Source organism: Schistocerca americana, chromosome X, assembly GCF_021461395.2.
Source record: "Schistocerca americana isolate TAMUIC-IGC-003095 chromosome X, iqSchAmer2.1, whole genome shotgun sequence".
Classification (NCBI taxonomy): Eukaryota; Metazoa; Arthropoda; class Insecta; order Orthoptera; family Acrididae; genus Schistocerca; species Schistocerca americana.
This window is the reverse complement of record NC_060130.1, coordinates 9,149,851-9,176,531: the sequence shown is the minus strand read 5'-3', so window position 1 is coordinate 9,176,531 and position 26,681 is coordinate 9,149,851. Positions and strand designations below refer to the sequence as shown.

The window sequence follows — 26,681 nt, the reverse complement described above, 5'->3', positions numbered from 1 at the left end:
GCAACTTTTGGACCTCAAATATAACTCTGCGTGTATCAGTTTGCAGTAGAGACTAAGCCCCAGTGCTATGTCAGCTTTTCTTCTAACCGTGACATCCAGGAATGGTAAGCTGCTATCTTTTTGTACTTCCACAGTGAACTGAATATTCAGATGGAGCGAGTGCAAATGCTGCAGGGACATAGGTAGTGTCTGTATTATGTGGGCCACACCACAAATGTCTCTTCAGCATTCTGCCAGAAGGAGGAATGTTGGATATTTACTAAGGGAAATAGAGGATCTCCCATGGGAACACTGTCCACTTGATTAAAGTAGTTGGTGTTACATAAGAAATAGGATGAGGTATGCACATGTTTAAACAGCATCACAATTTCTTTCTCAAACTTGCTGCTAATAACCTCTAATGAGGGCTGCAGGGACACTTTTGTAAGTAATGATATAACATTTGAGCTAACTAAAAGATCTGAAAGTTCTAGTTTAAGCATCTTCAGGTATTCTATGAAATCCTCTGAATTCTAAATATGATGGTCATAGACATCCACATGATAAATTTCAAAGCTGTCACGTGGAAATTGCCAGTTGCATCTTGCAGCAGTGATGGTGGAAATCACCACCACCTGAAGATGCCAAAACGTTGTGTCACTGAAATATTGAGGGAGGGACTTGCATAATGTTATCTGGTGGGGAACCCAAAGTGTTTTTGCAACAGATCTATCAGGCAAGCCTGAAAAGTCACATATACTCCAAGCAGTAAGTACCTGTCGTAAAATGATCACATTAGTGAGCTTGGCAATTAATTAAGAGTTTATCAATAAATTTGGCTTCATTTTGCAAGAAATTGTGCTGTGTTCCAGTACTCCCTCTTCAACAAAACTAATGTCAGTTTCTGCTCCACCTCTTCAGCCCGAGATCCTATGTATACTCTTGAGCATTTGTGTAAGATACCTGTTTATTTATAAAAATAAAAGTAACTTCTATCATGACTTTCCCATTCTTGTCCAGTGGGTTTGTTATCCTGCTGTTGCCTACTGCAGACTACAAGATTACTGTTGAAGATTTCTGCAAAGTTTTTCTTCCTTTTTAGTGTACCAACATTTCACTGTGTGGTAATTGCCTGGTACTGTTTAACGGGTGTTTTAACTGTTGTTTCAGAGATGCAATACGAAGCAAATGCAGTGAGGATGACTTGCTTGCCATGATTGGGGCAGCAGTGAGAAGAAAGAAGAAACAACATGAAGGTAAGATACATTACAGCAAATGTAACTCTGTAGATAGAAAGAAAATTTCTGCTTAACAAGTCATAGCAAACATAAGAGCAAAATAGAATGAAAAGCAACAGTGATAGAACCTGTGTTTTTTGTGTAAACTTGGATTTAATTTTTTATTTAGTATTCATTCTGATTAATGCCCATTGGTCAACAGTATATTTCAGCCCTAGAATTTGGTTCTGCAAGGTCCACCAGATAACCATATATGGCTGTTGTAACTCCTTTATTGGACTTCAGAAGTTTTCCAGCAACAAATCTTTTTTTTTCTTTCTTTCTTTCTTTTTTTTTCTTTTTTAAAAAAAAGCTAAAATGCAGAAAACATCATAAAGCAAACACTCACAGAAAAGCATCAGTGTCCTTGAAACAATGGAAACTCCAGTAGGAATATCAACAATGTTGGAAAAGACAGATTACTACTTACTGATGAAGGCTGTGGCTGAAAGCTTTATGTAAGTGTCTTTTAATTCTTCCCATCTGCAGCCTAAGGTATCTTCTTTATGGTAAGTAGCAGTCTGTCTTTTCCTTCATTATTCATTAGTGTTCTTTTTTTTTATTGCTGTTTAGCAAGCATCGTGTGGTATATAAGGGATGTGAATAGCGTCAGATGTTGAATCATCACTCTGGAGGATATGAAGGTGCTGCATATTGGTGTGAGACAGCATTATCTGATGAGAGTTTGAAAGAAACTCATTGTGGATGTCCATTTGGTCGCCTGGTTAAACCTTGCAACATCTGTATTTTTGGAGTATTTGGATCTGACAGTGGCCTGATGTTGGAAAGTAAGGGCTTACTCATCATCAATGTTCCAGTTGACTACATCAGACCACTACAAGGGAGCATCACTGTGTAGTGTACTGAGTACATTGTAACCTGTTCACGTCTGTGACTGCCATCTGAGAACAAGTACAGTAAACTCTTGTGCAGCTACACTTTTGGCTAGCTAGATTGACACTTGACAAGTTTCAATTTGCGTGCACCTGGAGCCAAGCATTTGCTGGTGTTTTTTGGCAATCTACTGCTAATCAGTGCACTGGTGCGTGTCAAAAGTCCAAGTATCGTCAATTCGTGCGTGTGTTGGTTGAAGCTCTAGTGCGTTTCTTATTCGTATTGCATGGTTTCATGCCACTGCCATCTATTGGAACTCCTTGGAAGTACAGTACATACAGTATTGTTCTATGGAGCGCAACGTAGGCCTGTCGAAACTGACAATTAGAGTGCGCCGCCTAACACTTTCCACTTGTTGTCGGTACATCAAAGCTGAGTGTTTAACAGTGAACGTACAACACCCTGTTGTGTTGCCACGTGGGCTTGGGTAGAACAGAGGAAATGGCATAGATGTATCGAATGCTTTCATTTGATGGCTGCCACAGCCTGGTTTCAAAAATCAAAAGTTTGTCTAGTGCATCTCGAGTGTTGTCAAGTTGTGCATTTGTGTGTTTCTGATTTGAGGTTTTGTGCTCCCACTATGTGCCTTAAAGTGTCCAGAGATAAAAGGGGCCAAAAACCATAAAGGACTCAGTCGAGTGTCTGTAAAAAGAACACTGAACGTGACTACGGGCACGTAACATAAAATGAATGTGATCTTGTTGGAAAAAGAGCATCACACTTTGCAGAGAATTGATGCTGGTGAGCCACCCACAAAAGTTGCTGCAGAGTAGGAGTACAATTACTGATCGGAAGACAAATCGATCAGGAATTGAAAAATTTTTGTTCCATCCAAGCATTGGGCAGCGCAGTGAAATCTTGAAAAACAATGAGAAAAGGTGCACATCCTCAGTTAGAAGAGGCATTATTTTTGTGGCACGAATAAATAAGAGCCAAAGGTGTGTCAGTTTCAGGTCCTCTAATTTGTCAAAATGAGCTAATGAGCTGATAGAAGGAAAGAAGCAAGAATTCCTCGGAAGTAATGGCTGGCAGGATCATTTCAAGAAGCAGCATGGCAGCCATGAAATTGCCATCAGTGCCAAATCATTATCTGGGGATGAAGCTGCTATGCTGATTTTAAGAAGAAACTGCACACAATCATTGACAAAGGAGGCTATACTGACAATCAACTTTACAAATGTGATGAAACTGGGTTGAATTACAAAATGCTGCCAACGAAAACCCTTGCCTCTAAAGAAGAAGAAATGGCTTCCAGATACAAAAAAATCAAAGAAAGATTTACTGTCCTCGCTTGCAGTAATGCCACTGGCAATCATAAACTGTGTCTTACTTTAATTGGCAAATCCAAAACACCAAGAGCATTTAGACACCAACCAACCAGCTTTCCCACTGAGGTACACGAATCAGTCTTAAGGCATGTATGAACAGTGCCGTGCCATCTTCAGAGAGTGGTTCCAGGCAGAGTTTGTTTCAGCTGTAGTAAATTACATGGAAGGAAAAGGACTTCCTTGAAAAGCGCTACTTCTTGTGGACAATGCTCCTTCTCACCCAGGTGATCTGCAAGATGGGGATATCAAAGTTGTATTTCTTCCACAGAATGTCACATCTCTATGTCAACCGATGGACCAAGGTATTCTTGAGGCGATGGAAAAACATTACAGACACAAGATGCTGGAATACTTAATAGGTGTGATTGATGCTGCAGATGATTTTGTGGAAGCTCTTAAAAAAATTGATGTTTTAAGTGTCATTCATTGATTGCTGAAGCTTGGAATCTAATTCCTCCAGTTCCTCTTGTTAGGTCTTGGAAAAAACTCTTAGATCGTAAGGCAACCTAAGTGGTGGGAAGGAGGAGACAACACCGAAACTCAAGCTGACATAATTTTGGTGAATTTACTGGAGAAGCTGGTTGTAAAGACACACACTTCGAAGACATTGAAGAGTGGATGGAAAATGGCATTTTTTCATGTGAGTGAGGATGAAATCGTCCAAATTGTGACCGATCATAAAGCGTTAGAAGACTATGTTTCTGATGATGAATCAGAGAAAAATATTCCTCACACATTCTGTTACGAAGTGATCCAAACTGCCCTGGAGTACATCAGCCAACAGGAGGAGACGATTTATCCTGAAATAGTTTGATTTCAACGTTGGAGATGTATTGTTGCAGCAATAGTTTCTCAAGCAAAAAAAAAAAAGAAAAAAAGACATTCGTGACTTCGTTACCAAAAAATAAACTCTAATGAAGCATCCTAGAACTTCTATGTCCATAACTTAAAAAGTTTTTTTTTTTTTTTTTTACTTTTCTTGAAAGTTCCTCTGAACAGACTTTTCGTTCCTTTGAGTAATCTCTAGATTTGTTTCATAATTTTGTTCAGTAGTTTATTTTTTATTCAAAAGAGTAGGTAATAAAATTAAAACTCCTGTTTTTTCCTGCTGCCAAATAAGGGAGATTTTTTCTGTAAGAATGCAAAATAAACGAGCTTTGTTATACAGCATTTAAAAACTTTGAGTTTTCAATCATAGTTTGGTGCCTTTGTAACATGTCAACACAATTTTTTCAGTAAAAAAGTGTAGGGTTATTTGCAACCATATCAGTAATGTTTTACATACCCTACGCGCGTTTTACGATCGTATTTCGCAATATTGACGCAATTTGGAGTGTTCACATGTGAAAACAGGGGGACTTTGATTTATCTGGAATTTTCGTTATCGGAACTGACCACCGTCCTGATCATTTCGGATAAACAGGAGTTCACTGTAATAGTCTCCTTGCAACATGCTGTGTCATACAGCTAGGAGCAGCCAGACTATGGAATTGCCGTCCTGCGCATAGGCTGCCATTAACACCCAAGCAAATGACTGCATGTGAAGTGGTGCCATGATCAAGAAGTACGTACTGCTAATGAATGGCGTCACATTATGTTCACTGATGAGTCCCAGTCCTGCACTGCTCCAAATGACTATCGTGGAGAAGTTTGACAGTGACCCGGGGAGATGGGGAGAGGTCCCATTCTTCCACATTTTGGGGGGGGGGGTGGGTCACAAAGGAGTCCCATGGTGTGGGGAGCCATTGGGTATGACTTCAGGTCACGGCTTGTAATGGCCGTGGGAACTCTGATGGTACAGCAGTGTGTAATAGTATTGTGGTGCTATTTTTCAACAGGCCGGTGCTTGTCCACATGTAGTATGTGTCTCTTTAAATTGTCTGTGTGATGTTGATATACTCCTGTGGCCAGCAAAATCCCCATATCTGTCCCCGATATAACATTATGGGACCAACATGGACGTCAACTCCATCCCACTGCCTGTATCCATGATTGCAATGTCCAGTTACAACAGTTGTGGATCACCTTTCTCAGGAGGGTATGCAGCAGCTTTACGACATCCTCCCGCACTGTCCAGGCCAGACAGGGTGCATTGCTGTATTGATAAGTGGGCTCAAACTGATAAGTTCTGTGTAAATTTGACTCTGTTTTGTTATCACTGAAATAACATCACATACCCTCTAAATTAGCTATGTTTCAATTTGTTTTCTCCCCACCTTCTGAGTGTCTCACTTTTTTTCAAGCAGTGTAATTTAAGACAGACATAAGAATATGAAAATGGGATGGCATATCACATTGCTATTCAACTATGCCCCTAAGAAAATTGTAAGATAATGGAGAAGAGCAGGTGCACTATTACACTGACTAGAACGTAAACTTAAAGATAGAATTATATTGTGTAACCTATACCGATGACATAATACTAATTGACAAAAACATCACTGATATGCTAAAGCAATTTGAAATATTAAGGGAGCAAGCTAGGAAAATTGGACTACTAATTTCACCTGGAGAAAAAATTCTTGGCTGATACCAAAATGGCACTGGGTGAACTTATATAGGCAATGACATAGTATTCGGTGTTAAATAGTTTAAATAATTAGGTGAAAAAGACCACTGAACATCATAATGAAAAGAAGGCCATAGAATCCAGACTTCAGAAAGTACAAACTGTCTCTCAGTTAACTAAAAGTATTTTTCCTGGAACTCTAAAATCTAACATTGTACAACAGTGATCAAATTAGAATTTCTTTATGCATGAGAGAGACTCTTTGTCCAACACAAGACATGAAAACAGCAAACTGAATTAGAAGAATGTAAAATTGTAGTAAAAATCTTAGGTCCAAGAATAAAGGGTGGGATACATCACACAGAACCCAGTGTGAAATCTCCAGGCAAATTCCTAAAAGCTCTTGTTACAATGTGTCTCCAAGGAATCCAACTTGTGGGACATACAGAAAGAATGTATCCAAACAGGCAGCTCATTGGATTCCCACATACTTGAAAAATAAGATCCTACTGATGAAAACAAACAGGAAGAGACCTTAAGAAATTGGAATCACCACATTTACAGTATTCTGATGTAGTGATGAGTCACACAGAGTGCAGTTTCGCGGTAGCTTGATCGATGCTTGTACTTGTGTATGTAGTATATGCAAGTGTGTACAGCGTCTCTTCTGGTGTACTCACGATATGCTAATTTAGTGGCCGAGCAGTAAACCGGATCCCTACTCGGTTCCAGTGTGCTGTGCTAATTATTCTTCTTCACTTGACGTTTATGCCTGGAGCTGCAAGAGAGGCCATTTTCCAGATAATGCCACAAAAACAACAAATTCTCAGATATCAGTTTAACTTACACGCTTCAACATCATAGACAACATTTCACATTAATATGTTGCAGAACACTAGATTAGTGTTAAAATTGCCAGAGTAAACATTGTTCTCCATGTGACAGATTGTCAAAAGATGTCCAAAATCGATAAATTTTATATCTCTGCACAGAGAAGCAGCTGGTTGCTCATTGTCATCTGTGGTGCTAATCAATGGGTCGAGCTCGTTGCTGGCACAGCGCCACCTCAGAGAAAGTGGCCCCTCATCCCAGCAGGTGTCGATGTTTAAACACCCGTATAGCTCCCAAGACTTACTGCGTCTGTGGATAACTCCATCTCTGCACAGAACTTCCCACATTTCCCACACAGTGGGCCCTCGTGTCTCTTACACACAATAAATCTTCAAACTTATTTCATTGGCTAAGTTAAATTTCGAGTGTGATGTGCTATTTCGTAAAAAATAGCAAACGGTAGACATGGATGTTATTGTGACTCTTTCCTAAGGCAACATTTGTGTATTACACTTGTAGAAGTGCACTGCAACATAAAACAGTAGACCGTAAGTTCAAACAATGGAAACTCCAGGTTGGAATATCAGCAGTGTAGGAAAAGATAGAGTGCTAATTACCATAAAGATGGCACGTTAAAATGCAGACAGGCACAGTTAAGACACTTACACATAAGCTTTTGGCCACAACCTTCATCAGAAAAAGAAATAGAAATACACACCATTCATTCACACAAGCAAGCACACCTCACACACACATGACCGCCAACTCCGACAGCTCAGACCAGAATGCTAGTCTGTAAGTTTGCTACACAATAAAATAATTATTCTGAGCTACAAGAAAAATGGATTCAAAGAACTAAACAGCTTGAAGAAAAAAAAGGGAAGCTCCCTGAAGCAACGTAGTTTCACGAGTGTGCATACCAGTGGTAAATTATGAGAGTCGCAACTCTCTGAAATGGATACAAAGGCCACCAGATTGCATTAGATTTGTTTGTGTCTCGGATTGTTACCAAGAATGGTAGGAGCTATAAGAGATGTGAAGAGTGTAAGATGTTGAGTGATCCCTGTGAAGGACACAGATGCCCTGTACTTCTGTGAGTCAGCATCATCAGCACGCAACAAAATTTGAAGGGGCCTAATTGGGTGTCTCCATTTGCCAGGCTGATTGAATTATGCAATATGCAGATTTGTGAGTCATTCAGATGTGGTAGTGGCCCCATGTTGGACTGCTTGGGAACGTAAGGGTGGTGTGCTTGTCAGCAAGCTTCCGGTTTACCGTGTCTGACGAGCCCATGGGAGAATTGCTGTAATGTACGCCGAGCACATAGTAACCCTTTCACACCTGCACCTGTCATGTGACCAGCAGTGAGACATTCTGCAAGACCCGCGATGACAGTTGTCAGTGAGTATGACAACGACGTAGGGAGAGGGCGTGTGGCGCAGCATCGGATATGACTTCAGGTCACTCTGACAGCACAGCAGTATGTCATGGACATCCTACATCCTCATTTGCTACCTCCATGTCCAACGGAGTTACAAGAGACAGACCAGTGAAAACATATCCAGTTGTTGACTCACAAAACGGTTTTGAGCTGTGACGCATGTAGTCTTAAGTGAATCATTCATACAAAAAGAAAAGAAGAAGAAGCTAAAGTCAGAATGTGAAAAAATTGGAGAATGGAATAGATATTTGAAGACTTCACACTTGAAACTCCCAGTTTTCCTATTGTGAAAGTGCCTTTGTGACCATATGCATTTCAATGACAATAAACTTTTTTTTTCCCCCTGGGTCTTGGCTCCATATTTTTTCATCCAGTTGAGTCAGAATACTTGCATTGTATTTGTGAGGTATTGTTTCAGTCTTGCAAGCTAATCTAAAATAGAAATCCCTTTTGCATCCTAGAAAACAATGACCACTCTTTCTCTCCGATTAAGTCACCTTGGCTATTTTTGTGCAACTGCTGTTTCATTTCATCCACGGGAACAGATTGGTGCATAGAATCAGTTGTGTGTCAGATTGTCCCAAATTGTTTTTCACATTAGGTTGTAGTCAGGCTTCAACAGACATGCCACTCACTTTCTGGTATGGCCACGGCATCAAATGTTTTGCACATCTTTTTAATTACTGATCTTGCAATATCACACTGTGTTCTTTCTCAGCATTTTCATATTTGATTGTAATTCTAGGAAGTTGTTCATGAGTCATCTTACAGAGACATATGCTACATATGAATTCAGCCACCCATTCCTTAACTGTTGACTATGAAGGAACTCCCCCCATGAACCATGGACCTTGCCATTGGTGGGGAGGCTTGCGTGCCTCAGCGAGACAGATGGCCGTACCGTAGGTGCAACCACAACGGAGGGGTATCTGTTGAGAGGCCAGACAAACATGTGGTTCCTGAAGAGGGGCAGCAGCCTTTTCAGTAGTTGCAGGGGCAACAGTCTGGATGATTGACTGATCTGGCCTTGTAACATTAACCAAAACACCTTGCTGTGCTGGTACTGCGAACGGCTGAAAGCAAGGGGAAACTACAGCCGTAATTTTTCCCGAGTACATGCAGCTCTACAACTTGACTAGAAGAAGAGATCGGTTGGTAGGACATGTTTTGAGGCGTCAAGGGATCACAAATTTAGCATTGGAGGGCAGCGTGGAGGGTAAAAATCGTAGAGGGAGACCAAGAGATGAATACACTAAGCAGATTCAGAAGGATGTAGGTTGCAGTAGGTACTGCGAGATGAAGAAGCTTGCACAGGATAGAGTAGCATGGAGAGCTGCATCAAACCAGTCTCAGGACTGAAGACCACAACAACAACAACATGAAGGAACTGACTCCTAATAAGTAAGATGATGCCTGTAGAAAAGTACAACAAAACAGTAATCTCAAAAAAGGACAGGATAGACAGTACATTCTGTAGGACATATTAAAAGTGATTGGTAAAAGAGACTTGGTGTGTTAAATGCAGCTTTTGGTTACATGATAATTGAATTGGATAGATAAACAATCTACTTGCTAAGTGGCGGCAGAACACACACATAAAAGAAGATTATAATTAGGCAAGCTTTCAGAGCCAGTAGCTCATTCTTCAGGCAGAAGGGTTGAAGTGGAAGGAAGAGGGGTGAAGGATAGGTCTAGGAAAAATTGTAGATTTTGAGAAAGTTACCCAGAACTGCAGATCAGGGGAGACTTTCCAGATGGGATGAGAAGGAAAGACTGATTCCACATCTACATACATACTCCACTAGCCACCATATGGTTCATGGCAGAAGGTACCCTGTCTCACTACAATAGTCTGAATAAAATTACTTGATAGTTGACATCAATCACTTGCCGCAACAATGTTGCCACATTGGCTACCAGCTACCGTTTGGTTACAGGTGACAACAAACAAGCGGCTCACTTCACAAATTATGTTAAACGTTTAACACAGAGCAATTTTTCTAGTGGCTGGTGCAAGGTATGTCAGAAATGTTGGATACTCTGTCGACTATTGATTTAAAGTGACCAGTGACTGAACTGGGGAAGACGACCCGTTTTGTATCCCTGACTGTAAACTTGTGTCCTAACCCAGCCGAGAAAATTGTGGTCAACAGTCTGCAGCAGTACTAATATCATGATCGCTTTGTTCATGGCGATTAAAGCTAACGCTTAAGGGTAAACTCAAGACAACAAAAACTCAATTTCAGGGCTGAAAGCAAATTAAAATTTCTCCGTTTCATTTGTTACCTGTAACTATCCTTACTCTAGCTGCACATGCTGCCATGTTAGAAACCAGTGAACAGTCCATGTGGGCACTTGTTCGTGGATTATAGATGACTGAGGCAGATTCCAAATGAAGAAATAGTGACAGGAAGAAAAATAAGACCAAATAGAACAGTCAAAACAATGATGAAAAATGATGCAGCAAAGTATAAAAAATAAAAAAATACATTTAAACCAATTAATTGAATGAAAATAATAATCACACTCTTTTGGTTAGATTTAGAAATAAAAATTTTGCTACATTGATGAGATTCAAACCTACGACATGCTACACATTAGATTAATCTGCCAACCATTGTGCTATGCCACAGCACTGCATGAAGTATTTATATATGTGAATGTAGTGACCCAGTTGCAACTATGAACTGCAACCTTAAAAATTTCAGTTTCACACAATGTAGTGAAAAGCTTATCTAATGTAAGATGATCTCTGTGAATATGATAACTATATGTATGATACTGAATTACACCTTGTGCTGAGTTATTCGGTAGTGTTTGGTTAGTGCTATGAATGAAATGTGTGTCTTTCATTAGCATTGTTAATGTGTGTTGTTTTTGGTGTAGCTATCGCGTGTCATGAAATACATAATAAAAGTGTCGGGCTCGTAATTCGGGATACAAATACATCAAGAAAGAATGCTGAACCAGGAATTGGAAGTGACTGGCCAATTTTGGTGGAGTTTGGCAACAGCAGACAGTTCAAGTGTGACGCTGACTACTCTTATTGGCGTTTGAAGTGCCAACTATCAAGTAATTTTATTTCAACTGTAGTCAGTTCCTTTTCCGTTCCATCTGCCAATTGATTGAGGAAAAAGTGAATGTCTATATGCCTCTCTATGAGTCCTAATTTGTCGTCTCTTATCTTCGTGGTCCTTACGCATAATGTATGTTGGTGCAATCAGAATTGTTCTGCAGTCAGCACAGTGTTCCTCAAAATCCCTCCAGGGATTCCCATTTGAGTTCCAGAAACATCTCCATAATACTTGTATGTTGTTGTTTCGACCTACTCTTAACAAATCTAGTATCCTGCCTCTGAATTACCCCAATGTCTGCTTTAATTCGACCCCTTGTGGATCCCAGACACTAGCATCCTATATGTGATGTCCATCACAGCTGAGCCACACTGTAGTAAAATCCACCCAAAAAACGAAAGATGATTATTCGCCCTCCCTACCATGACCCTCACAAGTTTGTTCCATTTCATATCACATTGCAACGTTATGTCCAGATATTGAAACAATGTGACTTCATTCATGACACTACTAATGCTGGATTCTGGCATTATGGGTTAGTTTTTCCAACTCATCTGCAGTAACTTATATTTTTCTACATTTAGGGTTAGCTGTCATTTATCACACCAACTGGGAACTTTGCCCAAGTCATCTTTTATCCTCCTAAATCACTCAACGATGACACCTTCCATACACCAAAACATCATCAGCAAACAACCACAGATTACTGTCCACTTTGTCCATCAGATCAGTTATGCACATAGAAAATATGAGTAATAGCGCTCCTATCACACATCCCTGGAATGATCCTAATGATACCCTAGTCACTGATGGACACTCACCGTCGGGATAATGTAGTGGGTTCTATTACTTGAGAAGTCTTTGAGCCACTCACATGTCTGGGAACCTATTCCATGTGCTTGTACCTTTGTTAAAAGTCTGCAGTGAGGCACTATGTCAACTGCTTCTCGGAAATCAAGAAATATGGAATCTGGGTTTGTGAATTTTGTGATGGCAAAGTTAGAGGAGCAATGCATCTGCATTAAATTTTGCGTGAAACTCAAGAAAACCTTTACACAGACACACCAAATGATGCAGGGAGCCTATAGCGATGAGTGCTTAAGCCATACTTGGTGTTATGTATTATTCACACGTTTTAAAATGGCTTTACAAAAGTCAAAAATAATCCTTGTTCAGGACGCTCTTAGATGTCCCCTGATGTTGCTTGTGTCAGGAACGTCAAAGAAATTGTGTGTGGCAGTCGAAGATACACTGTCTGAGAGATTGTAGTAGAATGTAACATTTCAATTGGATCATGTTATGAAATGACACAGCATCTTGGAATGCATTGTGTTGCCGCCAAGTTCATTCCATGGCTCATGAGTCAAGACCAAAAAAACTTTTGGATCTCACAAATGAGAATGAGATGTTCCTTGCGAGAATAGTATGACCCCTGCAGACTTCTTTTTATTTCCAAAGTTGAAAAGGATGAAGTTTTGCAATGGTAGATGAGATAAAAGGAAATTCGCAGACGGCACTTTATGCGACCCAGCAAGAGGTGTGTCAAGACTGCTCCTGGAAGTGGAAATGATATTGGGAGCAGTGTATCAATTGTGGAGGAGAGTATTTCGAATGAGACAATCCATAGTAATTAAAAGATAAGCATAGAAAATTTTGTGGACAAAGTTTTGGAATTTTTTGAACAGACGTCGTATGACAAAAGGGCATGCTGAGTTGCCCATGAGCGATGCTTTGTACTGATTTGTGGACATAAACTTATTGGTCTCTATGAAACTGATTAGATTCAAACCCAGAATATGTTCAAGAATTCTGCAGCAAACTGATGTTACGGGTATTGGGCTGTAATTTCGCGGGTCTGTTCTTTCGCCCTTCGTATATACAGGAGACGCCTCTGTATTTTTTTCCCCAGTTGCTAGGTCTTTCTGCTGGGTGAGAGATTCACAATAAATACAAGCTAAGTAAGGGTCCAGTGCCATATAGCACTCTTTGTAAAACCAAATTGAGATTCCATCTGCAACTGGCGACTAATTTGTTTTTAATTATTTCAGGCGTCGGGGATGCTTACGAGGGTGGTTTGAAAAGTTCTTGAAACAGAATAGAAAAAATGTACTTATGTCACTGAAACTTTTTTATTTTTCAATGTACCCTGCTTGTAGATTAATTCACTTGGTCCAACAGTGTTCCAATACCTCAATCCCATCTCGACAATGATTTTCCTCCAGGCCTATAAAATAGTTGTCAACTCAGGCTATCAATTCTTCATTTAAGTGAATCTTCATCCACAAAGAAAAATTTTAAGTTTAGGGAAGAGGCACGTGTGGCAACAATTCATACCTTAGTTTGTGTAATTTTACCATGGCGATGGTACATGCATGCGAGCGTGCATTTGCTTGATGCTAGACGACTTTCTTCCTTATTAAACCTGGCCTTTTTCGCATATCATTTGTTGCAATTTGTCCAGAAGGTTAGCATAGTATTCTCCAGTAATTGTTTGCCCAGTGGGGAGATAATGTACAAACAGAATCCCCTTCTCATCCCAGAACACTGATGCCATGCCCTTCCCCGCTGAAGGAATTTGGTGGCGCATCCCAGAACACTGACGCCATGTCCTTCCCCGCTGAAGGAGTTTGGCGGCGGAGATTCAGCATGTTTCCACTGCCTTGATTGTTGCTTTGTCTCTGGGGTATAGTAGTAAACCAAAGTTTCCTCGTGGTCACAAACCAGCACAAAAGATCTTGTTTGTTTCTCCTAAAACAGGCCAAACATTGTTGTGATATGTCCATTCTCATGCGTTTTTGACACAGCGTCAAGAGTCGCGGCACCCATCTTGTGAATACCTTTCAGATGACATCTGGCAAGCGTGAGCAATTTCATGCACTCTAAATTGGTGATCCTCCTTGATCATTATGCGGACTTTTGCAATGATTTCTAGAGTAGTGACACGTTTTGGCTGACCTATTCATGGATGATCATCATCTAAGCTCTCCTGACCAAATTGAAATTCATTTATCCACTTGGCAACAGTTGAAGACAAAGGAGCAGAGTCCCCTGGTGTTTTCTGGAAATCGGCATGAATGTTCTTCACTTTCATACCTTTCTTTATGAAGTATTTAATCACTGCTTGAATCTCGACCCGACCCCCCGTCCCGTACCGTCGCGTCTTTGCAGATCACTGCACAGGAACAACAACAGAGCCGTGTCACTGCCACAGCTCTCTTCCAAGAGCACTGACATGGGACGGGTTTACAGGCAACAGTCCAATGAATATCATGTGAACAACTTGTGCTAGTGCTGGCCTCTTGTGGTGATTGTTGTTAGGTGTCTTTGTGCTATTGTCAAATGACGGTATGTTTATATGATTCTCTTGCATGAATGATTTCTTAAATGCAAAATTTAAAACATTTATCTCCTACTGCCACCCCAGACTGGTCAAGTGACTTGATGGAATTCTTTGACTCACTTAGTGATTTTACATAGGACAATAAATTCCCCTGCTTCTCAGCCAGATCTTTTGCTGGGGTATGACAGTGGTAGTAACCTTTCCTTGTTGCCATTTGGCATTCTCTTTTGAACCAAGAGTGCAGTAGCTTTTCCTTCCTCAGTATTTTCCAAATTTCATTGTTAAACCGCAGTGGCTCTTTTGCATCCTTAATTCGTTTACTAGGTACGGACTTGTTGAGAGTGCAATTCACGATCTGTTTAAGGTTTGACCATAATCTCTCTACGTCCGTCTTAATGGAACTAAGTGATGTCAGTTCTGTCTAAGTAAGATGCTAACATCTGCTTATCTGCTCTTTCTGGCATGAACATTTTCCTAGCCTTCTTGACTGATTTATTAATTTTTGTAACCTTAGTTGTTATGATGTTATCATGATTATTAATCCCCATCCCTATGCTGAAGTCATTGATGATATCTGGCCTGTTTGTAACTACAAGGTCTAAGATATTTCCATTGCATGTGGCATGGCGAACTAGGTGCTCAAGACAATTTTCGAAAACCACATTCAAAAGTGCTTCACAAGATTGACTGCACCCCCTGCAATGAAGCCATAGGCTACCATCTATACTCAGTAGGCTAAATTAACCTCCAACTAGTATTGCATGATCTAGGTATTGACGTGCTACTGTCTGTAGACTTTTTGTGAATGGCTCCAAAACTGTCATAGCAGAACCGGGTGGCTGATTAAAACATTCATTAATTAACTTGATTTCACGTAGACTTGTTATATGCAACCAGATAACTTCACTGTCACAATCAGCTTTGACCTCAATAGAGACAATGGACACTCCCTCTCCTACAGTGTCTAACCTGCCTTTCCGATATATATTCCATTAATCACTAAATATGTCAGAGCTTTCTACTCTGGGTTTCAGCCAGCTCTCAGTCTCTGAGAATAATTTGAGTGCGAGACTTTCCTTGATGGCAGTAAATTCGAAAACTGTGTTACAAGTACTTTGACAACTGATAAAATTTTGACAATCTACACTGGAGTGAATTCAAAAGATAAACCTCAACCAACATTGAATGTATCTTGGTGATAAAGAGCCCAAATAAATAAATAGATGATTTTATTCCATTTCATCTGATTGAATGAAACACACACAGCATAACTACTCAGAAAACAACTATAGTGCTGATTACATTTACTATCATACATGTAGCACTCTGAGAACATTTCACCTTGTCATAGTAGTCCTGTGTTTTGGAACTAGGCAGTGCTTCATTTCACAAAGCGAAAGGAATAGCTTGTGTAAAAAACAAAAGAAGGGGAAATAGTGGTTGCTGGTGTTTTTAACACTATCATTCAATTTAGTTCCTATTGTGAACTTTGCAGCTAGGATATGTAAATGCTCTGAGACTGCTATTGATAATATCTTTATGAACAAATGTAGGGGAAAAACGTCATATCGCAAAACCAGTAGTAAATGGACTATCTGATCACGACGTGCAGCATCTTGTGTTAAATGTTGAAACTTGTCAGGATAAAAAAATATTAAATCTGAGTACAGGAGGATAATAAATAAGCCAGAAATTGAGGAATTCAGGAAATTGCTCAAAGACATGAACTGGAGAGATGTTTACCTGACTCAAATGGAAAATGCAAAGCATTTATTAATAAAGTTACCTCCTCTTTTGAAAATTGTTTTCCCCTAAAGGTAACTCAGATCACACAGAAGTCAAAAGATAAACCATGGATTATACAAGGAATAAAGATATCATGTGGGGCAAAAAGGAGACTGTATCTACTATCTAGGAACGTTTCTGATATTAGAATTGTAATGCATTACAAAGAATACTGCAAAATATTGAATCAAGTAATCCAGAAATCGAAGTAGCTTTATTAAGAGAAAATGATAATTGTATCGGGCAACAAAATAAGAACTGTTTCAGATATAGTGAAGACAGAGAGAAGTGGGGCCAAAAAGGAAGTGGAACAGATAGCTCTAAAAGTAAATGAGACTTTGGTAACAAGTGCATGTAGTGTTGTAAATCTCTTAAGCAAGACTTAATTTTTGTTACTGACGGCTCGGGGTTATCAGGTTCGGTGAATGGTGCAATGGAGTATCTGGGACCAGTCTTTGAAGAACATCGTGTAGAACCTATTCGAGGAACTTTGAATTCCAACCATTGCTTCTCAGTATACTTACTCCTTAATGAAATTTGTTGCAAGTTATATATCTATATTTCCAACAAGTAGCTCAATACATATTATCAATACTAGGAATAAGAAAAATCTACATAAAGACCTAAAATCACTTATGTTGGTCCAAAAGGGGGTCCAATATTCAGGAACACACATTTTCAATAAATTACCAGCAACCATTAAAAACTTGGTTTCAGATAAAGCACAGTTTAAACAGAGTTTGAATGACTTTTTGATAGGCAATGCCTTCTACTCTATAGATGAATATCCTAACAGAGACTGTTAGGCCAGCTTAAGTAAAAATATGTTAGATATAAGTTTTGACAGCACTTGGTTGCAACAGTCAAAATTAGGTATTTTGTGTATGATAAATTTATTAATAGTGCATAACAATGTTTCATTCTGACAGCGTATTAATTCTGTAAATATTAGCTTTTCCAGTTTATTGTATTGTATTCACCTATTTTGACAATCTCATGACAAATGATCAGGGTAGTATTCATTATATTAAAATGTTTTGTGTTATACATTCTGACATGTTCCACACCCTCGAGAATCATCTCATTTTTTCGGTGTATGTAATGAAAACTGAATCAAATCAAATCCAATCACCATCTCTCATCATGTAATAACTTCACTTCTTCTTCTTCCCTTGTCGTCTCCTGTTTTTCCAGTACTCGTCCATCTCCTCCTCATGTTTTTCCCCCTTTATTCTATTCGTGTTGTTCTCAATCCCCTATTTCTTCTGCATTGAAAGCCTTTTATTTTTATTTACTTATTTTTTTTTATTGAGGTGAGTCTCTACGGACTGCGTGGTAACAACCGACTTCACTCTAGTGTCCAGGTCTTGTTCTTGCTCCAGCTTTGACTTCCTGCCAGTATCTTCTGAGCCCCTGCAAGAAGTGCCTTTTTATGCGCTTCAGATAATGGTCCTCACTGTCTTTCGGATGTTGATGCCATGTTAAAACCTTGGTAGTTGGTCACCAATCTTCTAAATTTGTTCCTTTCAGGAATTTCTCTCTGAGATACCAATCTGCTTAAGATCTTTTTCACATTCTTTGAACCATCTCGGCCTCGTTTTCTTAGATGGGATGAAACTCCATATTCTTTTTGTTAGTCGATCACCGTCCATTTTCATGAGATACCATAAAATAACAATCATTTCTTCGTAATGGATGCTGTGATAGGTTCTGTCTTGCTGCACGAGTCCTCATTTGCTCTCATTCGCCATTGTCCATCGACCCATCTATTACCTTAGGATTTTCCTTAATATCCTACACTCACGCTTTTCCAGCCGCTCAGCTTACCTTGTCTATTCGTGGTCAAAGATTTGGATGCTTATAAGCCCTCAGGTTTTACAACTGTATTATAATGTTGGAACTTGGCCCATATACTCATAGACTTTTTGTTATAAGTATTCTTTGTCAGTTGGTATGCTTGGTCTAACTTCCTCATCCCGACAATTGCTTCTTCTTTTAATCCATTCTCCAGGTGGATGACTTCACCGAGATACCTGAAATTCTTAACTCATCCAATTTTTTCCCAGGTTGGTTATCATCCATTCAGGTCCATCACAGATGTTCGTCATATGTTTTGTCTTTTGAATAGAGATCTGGAGTCTAACTTTTTTCAGCAATTTCTGACAGCCTATTTATCTTGTTGACTGCTGACTCTATGTTGTTAGCAAAAATGGCTAGGTCAGCCGCAAAATCTAAGCAGCCAATGCACACCCCTTTGTTCTTAGGACCAAGTCTGAACCACTCTTCATTTGTTTCTCCTTGGGCTAATAACTTTCTCCACTCTTGAATGACCTTTTCCAAGACACAATTGAAAAGGTTCAGATACCTCACCCATAAATTTAATTTTTGACACTGTGTTAGTAAGAGTTTGTTTGATCAGCTTTCTTGATGTATTATCCACCCCAAACTTTTCCAAAATATTCATTACTGCCTGTCAGTCGATGGAGTCATATACTTTCTGAAAATCAACAAATATGACCACATAGTTATTTTTCCAATTTTTTTTGTACCTGATCATGTTCTTCAGGTTAAAGATCTGTTCTGCGCAAGAATCGCCCTTTCGGAAACCAGCTTGATAGTCCCCAATCAGTTGGTTACAATGATCTTCTATTCTATTCTGTATCACTTTGGAGAGAATCTTACATGGAACAGATACTAATGAGGTACCCTTATAGTTATTGACATTCTATTTATCACCTTTTTTGTGTATACGATGGATTAAAGCTGACTGCCATTCAGTTGGTATCATCCCAGCTCTCCAGATCTCCTCAAAAAGTTGGACTAGTATATCTAGAGTTTCATTATTTGCCAGCTTCAGTAGTTCCACCACTATTGAATCCTCTCCAGCTGCCTTATTATTCTTAAAGTTGTTGATGATCTCTTTGGTCTCCGCTTTACTAGATGGAGATGAGGGGTAGTTTGTGGATTGGGGCACATACAGGGAATCTTTCTTTCGGTTCATCACAATTAAGTAGGTTTTCAAAGTAACGAGACATTATCTTGCAGTTCTCTTTGTTGGTCAGGCCGAGTGTGGTGTGCGTACTGTAAGACCTTCAGTACACACACCATCAGATTATTTGACTTGTTGCTCTAACAAAGTAAGCGAGTGTCAGCAATATGTCTCGTGGTCTTATCATGGCATGTTTATCTTCTGCCATTAGGTCAGACGATAGAAATGCCACTTGCACACTTAGAGTAGCAGATTGATGGTGACCAACTTTAAATAGAACTTGATTAATTTTCACACACATTTATTAAAATAATAACAAATATAAAAATTATTTAACTTGGTTCTGGATGCTATTTACAATTGACAATCTGAAGTTCCTTTGGTATTGGTACGTTAATCTTATTCTTACATATATCTCGGATACTTGACAAAAGTGTCTATACATTTATCTTCATGGCTATGTACAGGAATATGGTAATCTTATTAGGCACAGACTGGATCTTGACTATGGACTGGCACAGACAATTGTAGAACTCGTACAGACTGGTACAGACTAATGCAGACTGGTACAGACTAATGCAGACTGGTGCAGACAAATGCAGACTGACTGATCGAAGGTCTTTACACCCGTTATAATACCTCGCACGTTCATGTATCACTGCGTGAGTGTGATGCGCGAGGAGAAAGTGTTCTATGTTAGCAGCAATCTCATTGGCTGCGTTACATATTAATTCGCGGATCGGCGGAAGCAGAATTTGGTCCGTCTCTATGGCAGCGCCATCTCGTAGTGGGGAGATGGACGAGTTCTGCGCCTGCGCTGTTGTGCTTAGCGGGGCGCACTCTAGTGGGAAATTTGTGTACGCGCTGAATACGCGGAACTATGTACACAACACTGAGCTTTCCATTTTCATCTCTAAAACAAAAACTAGGGGCTTGGTATCCTTTCAAATTCGATTTGAACGTCTGATAGAAGTCTCTGACATTGTTTATCTGGAAACGCTGATCGATCTGTTCTAACTGCTGTTTCTCATGCAGTAGAGTTCTGGCTGCATATTTTTGAACTTCATGGAATACATCAAAATCATCAGGTCTCCTGGTAGAGTTCCACTATTTCCATGCACTTGCTGTTTGGGCCACCACCTCACCACAAACCTCATTCCACCATGTATGATTCCTCTTTTTAGCTGTCAGGATTGTAGTATTAGCTGCTTGTTGGATCATGGAGGCAATGTCTGCCCATTTATGGGATTCAACTGTCAGTTACTGGTGGCATTGTTCCAATACGTTTTGATTGATTTTGAGCTTCGCAGTATCATATTTATGAAATTTATTTCCGGTTTTCACAGTCTTATTGAGAGGGATGAAATTAATTTTGATCTTGGAGAGGTGATGATCCTTTTACATTCAGTATGTTATCTGTAAAAAGGTTTCTTTCTATTATTTCTGATTGTTTGATGTTGTTTCTTTCTTATTTCTGTAATCCATGCTATCATTGATTCCTTCTTCCAGAACTACTCATTCAGTAGAGGTCTCTAAAAAAAGATTAATCTTCTTTTAGCCATTACTTCTGATATTTTCTCAAAATTTTTGTATATCTCCTCATTACTTCTCATTTTCCAGCCATCTGTAGCTTGTATTGCAACCATTATTTTCTAATAATGCTCCTTTGTGGAACCTCTGTTCTGTCCAGCTTATAGTTCATCATTAGGCATCCTCATCCATGTAAACATCCTGGTCATACCACTGTGGGATAGTGTTTAAATTTGTTTTTTTTAGTTGTACATTTCTTGTTGTAAATATCCTTTGTCAAACGATTTGCTCTTTCCAGTTTGCTGACTCTTGCATCTACTGTTAATTCTTCTAGTCCATTTTGTTGTACAGTTTGTCCAATATATTTAAATTTACTTACTAATGCTATTTTACATTTTTGTTTTTCTAAGAATGTTGATGCATTGTTTGAAATTGTCATCAATGTTGTTTTTTTGGCTGAAATTTTGGGACCAACTCTCTTTGCTATTTCTTCCAAAAGATTTCTTTTAATAACTGTCTGTCAGATTTTTTGAAAGTATATCAGAATCATCTGCAGAAGCCAGGCAGTTTACCTTAATTCCATTTGTTTTTCATCCTAAAACTATTGGTTCAATTTTGTGATTTTTTTTCTCCAAATTCCAATAACTTTCTATTTTTTCTAGAATGTAGTTTTACAGTAAAGGTGATAAACTGTCCCCTTGTCTAACACCAGTTTTTATTTCAAATGGTTGAGATACTTCTCCCATAAATTTAGCTTCAGTCACCCTATTTGCTAGTGTTTTGAGGATTATGTTTGCTTTAACACAAAATTCTTTGATGATTTTACCCATAATTTCTCTGCCTACCAAATCAAATGTTTTCTTGAAACCAATACGTGATACTATTATTGGTTTGGTGATTAACAGTCTGTGGAGAATTATCAATTTTCTAATAAACATCTGTTCTGTGCAGGGTCTTCCCTTTCTAGAGCTCCTTGAGATTCTCCCAGTTATTTGTCTAAAGTTTCTACAACTCTGTCCAGAGAATTTTTGATAATATTTTGTATACCACTGGCAGAAGTCAGGCATCTCTGCAATTGTTGACATTTTGTGTGTCCCCTTTTTTTCACAGCTGTGGATTAATGCTTTCAATAATCTCTTCAGCTTTCCAAATGTTCTCAAACAGCAGTTGTAGATCATTTGTGTGTTCTGACTATTTCAATAATTTTGCTGTAGTGGAGTCTTCATTTGTTGCTTTGAAGTTTTGGAATGATTTGATGGCTTCATGAATTTATTGTTCTGTTAGTGGAAAATCTTCCTCCAGATGTTGTGGGACTGCTATTATATATTGCTACAATGTGCTGTTATTGTTATTGTTGTTGTTGTTGTTGTTGTTTGGTTGCCTGTTCTTCAGCACTATCTTTCTGTTTCGTTTATCTATTTGCCGCCATTTTAGCCCATTTACCGGTATTTTCAGCTTGTTCTTCACTTATTTGACCTTTTGGTGGCTCCTCTTGAAGAGATCTTATTTCTCAGCATTTAAAATTACATCATCTGCTGCTCTTTCGCATCTGAATTTCATCATGTCCAGTCTAGTTTTTTCATTCATTTAACCATCCATCTTCCATGACTCAAGATCCTAAATTTTCATCCTTATTTCTTGAACAGTCTCATTTCTCTTTTTACATTTTCCAGATGAAGAAACTTTTGGTCCTCAAAGCTAAGATTAGTATCACTTTTTTTATTTGTTTCTGCCTATGGCTGCTATATCTCTTTAGTTAGAATATTTTCTCTCTGTGTATTTGATTATAGTCTAAGTCTGAATATTTTTATAAGTACATTTATTGCTGTAGCAATGAGTAAAATAAATTGTATTGCACTGCCTGTAGCATGTAGCACCATTTTCACTGTTAGTCCTCTTGCTGTACAAAAAGTAGCTTTGATGATTACTTAATGCAAGTATTTTGTAAGAGCTGTGGAATGGTTAGTATCTGTTTATATTTTTCTGATTAATTCAAGCTCGTCAATGCACATCCTGCGTTAAGGAAATATTTGCACTGAATTTACTGTGTGTTAAATATAAGCAGTGGATCCATTGGGGTAGTCTTTTTGGTAGAAATATGTCAAGGTGAACAAAACAGGAGATGGTGAAGGAAGAGAGGGAAAAGATCAACATTTGCTTCTCATCAGCAATATAACTGGGTTGAAACATTCAGTGAAAATTATCTGTGACAGGAAGTTGTCAGAAATACATTTTTTGAAGAAACTTTATGTTTGTATAAGCATTTATTAAATTTAAAAATTGGATTTCATGTGTTAATACAAAAGGTAATGTTTTGCATTGCAGGCATGCTGAACCTGTCAAAGATGAAGAATCGGCCAATGATTCTTATTGGAGGATAACAGTATGTATAACTTAAACTTGAGATTCTTGAAAATAAAGCTAGTCAGTATTTCTTAACAGTACTGATTTAAATACATCTAAAAGATCGCTGTTACCTAAATGAAAGTTGACGAGCAAAGTCTTAGTGGACATTTGTATAAATTTGTCATAGGTGTTATTTACAAGAAGAGTAGGTGGTGGTGGTTAGTGTTTAACGTCCCGTCGACAACGAGGTCATTAGAGACGGAGCGCAAGCTCGGGTTAGGGAAGGATTGGGAAGGAAATCGGCCGTGCCCTTTTTTTAAAGGAACCAACCCGGCATTTGCCTGAAACGATTTTAGGAAAATCACGGAAAACCTAAATCAGGATGGCCGGAGACGGGATTGAACCGTCGTCCTCCCGAATGCGAGTCCAGTATGCTAACCACTGCGCCACCTCGTTCGGTCAAGAAGAGTAAATAGTTTCAATAAGAGTAAATAGTTTCAATAGGAATGTGGTGAGACATTTAACAAATGTGATGACCACACATTAATAGGACCTTGTAACACTACCATTATGATATTAGTATGCTTTTATGTAAATAACAGAAACCCTGTCTCTATGTTGCCACGTATAACCCTCTTACTAAAATTTAGTTTAGTTTCCAAATAAAATACACTGTGGACGGATAGTCCTGTTTATAGGAAAAGATAATCAATAGAGTTATCCTTCTTACAGGATTTACCGTGTGTTGCGTCTAATGGATAAGTAAATTGGACTATTCACTTCTTTTCCTAAGATCTTACCCAGTGGCTAGATAGAAACACAGTATGAATAATAATATACTGAAGCTAGGACAACTCATTTCCAAGTTCATTTAGTGGTTTAAAACATGTACTTAATGGTCACCAACCTATCCTGGCAATGAAATAGTGAAGTATTGGAGAAGCAGAAATGTGAATTTTGCCTACTTTCTTGCTACTGTTTAGTTTGGCTCTTCGAATAAATTACCCCACTTAAACAATTTTGGGCTACATCTTTATACATTATGATTTAAAAAAAGAAAAAGCCCAGTAGATAACTTCAAGGAAGGTAAAAAAAATTAGCCGGGGATGGGGGGAACAACCTTTAGATAAGCACTTTCCATAATCAAGAAACTTAAATACTTAGACACTAAAGCACACACTTTTTAACTGAACATTTCACTTAAAGAAAACCTCTTTCTTGGTGGAATTTACTTTCAAAAGCTATTATTCTTTGAACTAATTCTGTATAGCCATCTAACAGGTTCTAGTAACTTGGCTTCACTCTGATTGAATTTTATGTAAGCAAACTATAACACTTTGCAATAGTTAAGAAAACATTTTTATTATTTACACTAAAGCAATTTAAATGGTGCCTCTTTATATTAACTTGGCACTTCACTCTGATTGAATTTTATGTAAGCAAACTATAACACTTTGCAATAGTTAAGAAAACTTTTTTATTATTTACACTAAAGCAATTTAAATGGTTCCTCTTTATATTAACTTGGCACTTCATAAGTCTGTAAAACAGGACACTCGGATCAATCAAACACCAGGAAGGAACCCTCTACAGATGTATGATTAGGATGAAATGACAGGGTGAGCCAGTTTCCGTAAATTTCAAGAATGATTATTAAATCACAGTTTAAATTAATGGTTCATGCTGTACAAAGGTAAAAATAGAAAAAAAATCTTATCTGGTGGCTATAGGCTTGGGTTTGGCGAACAGTTATGACGGCTACACTACCCACACTATGGCCTGCAAGTTTCTTGCTGTATGGGCTCAATTTCTCTTCTTGGCTTCATTCAGTTTTACATACAGTAGCTCAACAACTCGCAGCTATGCTGTAAGCTGTTTGCAGTCTTCAACCAAGGCATTTTTATGAAAATTTGCAGGCAAAGCTTCTGCTCCACAAAGGAGTTACCTCAATCACTGCTGCCTACAGACTGTGTGACTTACTTCCCACACTTGCTCAAGGTAGCACGCCAATTCGCCTTTCGCACCTTTTCCACTCCCCACAGCTATTTTCGTTTCAAACAAAAGCACACTGGCTTTTACATAACACCTATTTCTTACATTGTTCCTAAGCATGACCATTTCTTAAATTGTCAAATTTACATCAACATGAACAATTTATACACACAAATATTTTTAAATACAAAATGTTATCAAAACATTATTTAGACCCTTGGTATCCTTTGTAGAGGACTTGGGCAGGTTTGTCCCATCCTAGTACACATTATTTTGTTACCTCCCTTCAGATATTCCATTTAGCTACATCTACAATAATTCCCAATGTTCTGCCTTTTGAGGTGTCCAGTGCGGGTTGTTTTTATTTTTTATTTGATATGCGTATTCCATAGATCCGTACATGCGAGTGATTCGCCTGGATGTGGAACGTGTCAATACAATTGTACAAATACAATTAATGCTACAGAATAGTAATATAATTCAATGATATAGATATTACAAGCTGTCATTAAACTAGTATAGCAATTCTCAACATAACATTATAACTATAACAGTAACACTATAACATTAACATAATATTGTATCATCCATCTAATAACTAAGAGACTAAATACATCTATTATTAAGGGAGGGCATTACTTCTGGAAAAGAATTCATCTAACGAGTACAGTGGATGGTCGAGCAGGTATTTTTTTAACATACCTTTGAACAGCGTTTCATTTTCTATTGTACATTTAATATAATTAGGCAATGCATTAAAAGTCTTTATAGCCGCATACTTTACTCCCTTCTGTACAAGTGTTAAATTTTTTAGTTCAACATGTAGATCATCTTTACCTCTAGTATTGTAGTTATAGTATGAACAATTTGTTTCATACTGAGCATAGTCTTTATTAACTACATTCATCAGAGAGTATATGTACTGACATGTTGTGGTCAGAATACCTAACTGTATAAAAAGTTTTCTACATGAGGTTCGTGGAGGAACCCCACACATGATTCTGACTGCTCTCTTCTGAGCATTTAAGATTTTTTTTGAGGCTGGTGAATTACCCCAGAATATTATTCCGTAACTCATTAATGAGTGAAAGTACCCAAAGTAAGACGATTTTAAAATGTTGATGTCCCTAAAATGAGTAATTATTCTTAGAGCAAAAGTTGCTGATGAAAGCCTTTTTAGAGTAAGGGACACATGCTGTTCCCAGTTGAGCCTACTGTCAATGTGAACCCCCAGGAATTTAGTGGATTGCACCTGTTCTAGTTCCTGGTTGTCATGAGCAATTACTATACTTTCTAGCGTTTTATTTTTGTGTGGAACTGTATAAAATTAGTTTTTTTAGTATTAACTGAAAGAGAATTAATTGAA

The 26,681-nt window shown here is 38.5% G+C and overlaps 1 protein-coding gene across 1 annotated transcript in view; it reads left to right on the top strand.

The window, feature by feature from the left end:
- The window catches only part of LOC124554869, a 107,677-nt gene that overhangs the window by 41,238 nt on the left and 39,758 nt on the right, over window positions 1-26,681 (top strand). Inside the window, exon 8 of the mRNA XM_047128538.1 lies at window positions 1,150-1,225. Coding sequence (XP_046984494.1) covers window positions 1,150-1,225 — 76 coding nt within the window. The remainder of the gene's footprint in view (window positions 1-1,149; window positions 1,226-26,681) is intronic.